Source organism: Aedes aegypti, chromosome 3 (assembly GCF_002204515.2).
Source record: "Aedes aegypti strain LVP_AGWG chromosome 3, AaegL5.0 Primary Assembly, whole genome shotgun sequence".
Classification (NCBI taxonomy): Eukaryota; Metazoa; Arthropoda; class Insecta; order Diptera; family Culicidae; genus Aedes; species Aedes aegypti.
The window spans coordinates 404,213,190-404,219,189 of NC_035109.1; the positions used below are offsets into that span (position 1 = coordinate 404,213,190).

At 39.1% G+C, this 6,000-nt stretch overlaps 1 protein-coding gene across 2 annotated transcripts in view; it reads left to right on the top strand.

Annotated features, from left to right (window-relative positions):
* Positions 1-2,351, top strand: part of LOC5566708 (zinc finger protein 521) — a 28,603-nt gene extending 26,252 nt beyond the window's left edge. The window contains exons 3-6 of one of the 2 annotated variants that reach the window (XM_021855654.1): positions 221-343; positions 409-837; positions 1,008-1,741; positions 2,094-2,351. In XM_021855654.1, coding sequence (XP_021711346.1) covers positions 221-343; positions 409-837; positions 1,008-1,715 — 1,260 coding nt within the window. In that variant the 3' untranslated portion in view covers positions 1,716-1,741; positions 2,094-2,351. Of the gene's footprint in view, positions 1-220; positions 344-408; positions 838-1,007 lie in introns of both variants that reach the window. The other variant, XM_021855653.1, reaches the window with a different exon arrangement.
* Positions 2,352-6,000: the final 3,649 nt, after the last annotated feature.

The window sequence follows — 6,000 nt, forward strand, 5'->3', positions numbered from 1 at the left end:
ATGGAAAATCTCTGGCGGAAATCCTGGAATAGTATTTTGGGAAAATTTTCAGAGTAAGCCGTATGGAAACCCCTGGTATTTTGAATCAAATAGTGTCTTTAGAGACAATTTTAGTCAAAAGACTTAGAGACCTTTTCAAAGACTTACATCAAAATAGAGATCAAGCCTAAAAATAGATATCTGCTACCAGAACTGATATTTTAAAATATTGCTTTTTAAGATCGTAGACGAAGACAAGGAATTGAACTACAGCGAAGTGCGAACCGCCCAAGAGCTACAGAAGTGCGTACTCTGCAACGACCAACGAGGATACATGGAAAAACGATATTGGGAACACGTTCACGTAATTTGCAAGACAAGATTTCAGACTCTGTTACATGTATTACATTCGAACTGCTTGTTTTACAGGAAGACCACGATGGATACTTTTTGCGATGTTTAGAATGTGGCGAAAGTTTCAGGTCAAAAAAGCAACAGATCAACCACACTCTCAGAAACTGTAAAGCTGGTGCGGAAAAGGGCCAAGAAGTCATAAGCTTGAATCTGCCGTTGCAAATCAATGTTCTAGCAAACTTCAGTAAGCTGTATGAGCAAGCACAGGCGAACACTACGAATGTGGATATAATTTCATACATACGTGAAAAAGGTGATTTGTTGAAAGAGGTAGAAATCAAACCGGACTATAGGACACAAATAGAAGTCAAAACTCATTCCAGTGACAAAGAGAAAAACTTCACCGGAAAAGAGTCACATAAACCGAAGGATATGGACCACAAACCAGCAGAAGCTGATAATCGTGAAAATGAATCAAACCGTGGACAAGGCATGTCTTTGAAGGTATGTAACTAATCCTAACTTAGTTGGCAACTTATACAACTTTATGATTAAAAAAAATTCTATCATAATTATTATCATGTAGGATTTCAGATTACACCTTGAATGCATTTTGATTTTTAATCGTGATCATGGCAACACTGATTTAATTGATGCAATTTATTATTTTACAGAGAAAATATCAGGAAGATAATACATTCTCTTGTGGAATATGTGGCGAAACACGTAATGATTTCTACGAGCTTGTCTTGCACGTGAAAGAGAATCATTATGAGGAAGCTAAATGTCAGAAACTGCTTGGCGCGCTTAATGAACCTGATCGACCTGATCATCAAAATGAAAGTCAAGGCACTGAAGCGACAAAAGAATCTCGCCTTACAGATATCGAACAAGCAAAATCGTCCGTAGAAAATTGTCCAATCTGTGGTGAATCGATGCGCGATCGAGACCAGCTTACGTTACACGTCAAGGAAAACCATCGAATGATCACTTGTTCAGGATGCGACGAGACTTACATCGATCTCGGACATGCGATCCAAAACCAACAGTCACCCCGAACCGGTTCCACTCTTTTCGACGTGAACAATTCCCAAAAGCAGCCCGGCATCAAATGTGTTTGTTATAGTAGAGCTAATCGCATCCAGAACGATCCCAACAATTATTTAGACGATCGGGACTCATTTACGGATGGAAATCCGCGCTTTCAGTGTCCTTGTTGTGCGGAAAAGTTCCAAGAGAAGAAACAACTGCAGCGCCACATGAGCGAACATGTAAATGAAATCATCAACAAAAAGTTTAAGTTGACTTCACCGCAGAAGGATAGTGGCGAATGCCCTGACACTCAAAGTTCTGCGATAGAGGAAACGCCTAGTTTAAGTTAATGGGGAAAAGAGTAGCATAGGGTTAAGCTTTTACCACAGAGAACAGACATGCAGGCTCGAACAAAATTCCATCAAAATCATGTGTAAGGGTTAGAATCAATCATCAGCGCCGCCAACGCAGAGAGCGCGACATACAAACTCGTTTCGACCACACGATGGCACTAGCGAACGTCAACATACATCGGCACACAAAGCAACGCTAGCGACAAGTGGCAATTTTGCATCGTGACACTAGCGCCAAAGTGTTAGAAGCGGTGATTTGAAGCTCCTATATTCTGATGACAGCGCCGCGTAACAGGAGCATAACGACATACTTTGAAATGACCAGTACAAAGCTTTACACACGTTGACGATTAAAGATGAACGTCTGTTCTCTGTGCTTTTACGTATTGACCATCTTATCGTTGCGATCAACATGACGATAATTTGTATGTGCTTAAATCTTATAAAAAAGGTTGTGCTACTTTTCCACAAACCCAGTTCCCTAAGTGTCACTTCCTCGAATAACGTGTTTCCCCGAAAAGTCTTGAATGAATCGATAGTTTGATATGGGTTTATTCAAATATTACGTAACGCAAAATTTGCCAATTCTAGAACCCCTCCCTTCCCCACGTAACAGCTTTTGTATGGAAAATCTTAATTTTTGTATGGATCGTAACACTATGTAAGAACCCCCCCCCCCCCTCCCTCTGTTGCGTTACGTAATATTGGAACGATTGGGTCTGGGTCATTTGGCATAAAGCCATTTGGCATAAGGTCATTTGGCATAACGCCATTTGGCATAAAGGACAATTGGCATAACAGCCATTTAGCATAACGGTCATTTGGCATAATTTTGAACAATGTGAAAATAGAGGGTCATTTGGCATAACGGACATTTGGCATAATATCAAACCATCTGAAACGTAAGGGTTATTTGGTATAATAATGCAGATACTCCTTTTTTCACTTAGCACTGTTGTAATATTACGCAAAAGAATAAGTCATGTTGAAAAGAAGGGCAAATTCCTACATAAAAAATAACGCGTCGAATCGCTATAGCAATAACCCTGGAAAGAAGGGTAAATCTCTAGATAAATATCATGACTACACAGGATAACAGAAGATGAACTAGGATGTCAATCAGTGACGCACTATTTTTTAATTTGAAATTAAAAATTGAAAACAAGGTCATGATGCTGCTACAATTATCTTTTAAAAATTGCTGTGTGCGTTTGAAATGCAAATATCAAATGCGGGAACACCAAACGCGGTAAGATTTTCCACAAGTAACCCGATGCCAAAGATAGCTTTTCTTTGCTAGGTTGGCGGTGATATGAATAATAGCTGTGTTCAATGACTTTGATCGAACTTGCTCGGGGTTGGTTGTACTAGCTCGTATTTTTTGTCAACAAATAACTGTCAAAGCTACTTCGAGCAACTCCAAGCTGCTTTCTCAATGAACGCTCTTTTTACTCTTTTTACTAATTTACCGGAATTCCACGTGAAAAAAAAATTCGCGCACTTAACAATCCGTATCGCTTCGGAATTTTGCTTTTTTTTTCTCAATGTTTACGTTTTTAAACGTCAAAAACACGAGCTACTGCGAGCTGGTTGAACTAGCTCGGAATCTAGCTTCCAACCTGTTTCGAGCGACTCGGAGTTGGTTGGACTCGGCTCAATGAACACAAACCCGAGCGACTCGAAGTAGGTTGGAGTGGCTCAATGAACACCAAAAGCTGACTCGCAAGTGGTTGCAACCAAGTTCGAGCAGCTCGTTGAACACAGCTAATGATTGCTAGGTTTCCTTTGATTGTTTTGTCTTACCGTATTTGAAGCTCATTTGGTCGAGATTTGCACCTCAAATGCAAACAGCAATAACATTTCGTTTTCCAACGAACCCGATCAACCAGTGTACACTGGTCAGGAAGCTAATTTAGGCGGATATACGGTTTTCGTCTAGATTTATTGATTTTAGAGCCATAGTTGCTTCTGATAATATGTTCAGCATTTTCGGTTCCGGGTCATTTTGCCGAATGCCGTTTGGCCGAACGCCATTTGGTCAAATGCCGTTCGGCCGAAATTGAAAACAAAAGTGAACTACTGTTAGCATGGATTTATAATGAATTTCAAAGAACTTATTCAGCTTATTCATGAAGAAGGTTACATCATCATTGATATACACATAATTAGCTTTTTAGTAGTAGTTCATGAAACAGTTCGTGCTGAAAGAAGAACATCCTAAATGTAAGCAATTATTCATTTCTCTGCTAGCGGTGATTGCCACCTGCAGATGTTTGTAGTTAGCTTTTGACAGTATCTAAAAAGGTTTCGGATCGGGTGGCTTTGATCCCTCTGATCGTACTAAGTAATATGTCATAGTTCTAGCAACCACAAGTCTTGGTTTCTTTGACTTAAGTATTCCCCGAGTCGTTTATTGCTATACGCAAGCAACGGTGCAAAGTTCAGTTCACATGTTGCAATCTTAAACTTGGAGGAGAATGACATCTCACCCAAGTTGAGGTAAAATAAATGTTTTGAATAAGACGTAAGAGAATCTGGGGCAAAACAACCCCACGTTGCCTTTTATGATTATTTGTAAAAAAAATGGAAAAGATTCGTCAAGGGCGGATAGGAGTGACCAACAACATGTGATTTTACAAATCCAACTTCCATAAAAATGTCTAAATTTTTTTTAAATATTTATAGAACCCCCGAAAAGTCGTTTTACTCCTGGGGTGCATATTACCCCTGATACCCTTATTATAAGCTTTAATATTAATAACTATGAGAAATGCTTCACTCTTGATAGAACAGCCTATGATCAAAAGAAGGAAAAATCTCTTATGAAAATTTAGGCAAGTGTAATGCATATAATAGTTTTATCAGTACAACTACAAAGAGCTTCCGATGATTTGATGAAGGTAAAATTCCCAATTAAAATATAAGCTGAACTATTTTCAATAGTAATGAAACCAGTATAACTCGAAATAATAGCTTATGTGCAAAAGAAGGAAAAAATCTGATGAAATCAATAAAACACTTGAAACCTTATTACACCTTTAGTAATCCAGAGGCGAATTAACCGTCACCTCAGAGTCTTGACGCGATGTGAGGAGTTCACAACTTCGTCCTGAATTAACGGGTCGATTTTATCATACTCTTAGAGCTCTTAGAGTGACAAAAAATTACGTCCCGCCACATCATAAAAAATCAACAAATGAAATAGCTTATCAGTTATTGGGCCACACTTATGAAACCTACACATCAGAAGAGTTGTAGTTTGATTTTTATGTTCATGATTCGGCCAAACGGCATTCGGCCAAATTACTCGTTCGGCCAAATTACTCGTTCGGCCAAACGGCATTCGGACAAATGGCGGGACACCGAATTTTCAGTAATACAAAGTGTACACATAATTTTTTTTACGAGGATCACAAGAGTGAAGTATAGGCCAAATTCTTTATTTCAACGAATCGTGAGTTGGTATGTTCAGCAAAGTTGTAGCAAACGATCAGAGTTGCTCAATATCAGTCATAACAGCGTATGGCTGATTTACATAAACTATTAATATCAGTTGCGAGCTATCAATATCACTTTGATTTGGCAACCAACAGCAGTGATGCGACATCGCACTCTAGATTATAATCAAGTGACAATTCTCCTTCTCCCTGGGGCCTTCCTTAGCCGAGTGGCTGTAGTCCTCGGCTACAAAGCAAAGCCATGCTGAATCCCGAAACCCGGTCGGTTCAGAATCTTTTCGTAATGGAAATTTCCTTGAGTTCCCTGGACATAGAGTATCATCGTACCTGCCATGCGATATACGAATGCAAAAATGGTAACTTTTGCAAAGAAGCCTTTCAGCTGAGAAGCAGGCTCTGTTCCAGTGAGGATGTAATGCCAAGAAGAAGAAGTGACAATTCTTCAAGCTATTAATTTCCTTCTGTGACCAACACATAGTTTCAATTCATCTGCAGCACAGAAAATATATTGAAATTATGCCAAATGTCCATTATGCCAAATGACCCTCATCTTTCACTTAGTTAAAAATTATGCCAAATGTTCGTTATGCCAAATGTCCTTTATGCCAAATGGCGTTATGCCAAATGACCTTATGCCAAATGGCCCGCTCCCGAACGATTCCTATGTACCTATCTTTATTTGATATGCGGTTCTTTCAGATTATATTGTCCGCAACTCAATTGCTTTCTGCTTTTTTTTTAGTTTACGAAACTGTCACCGAATAACATTTTGCTCCTTATTAACCACATTATTTTTCGAGGAAACGGGTTATTCGGGAAAAAGT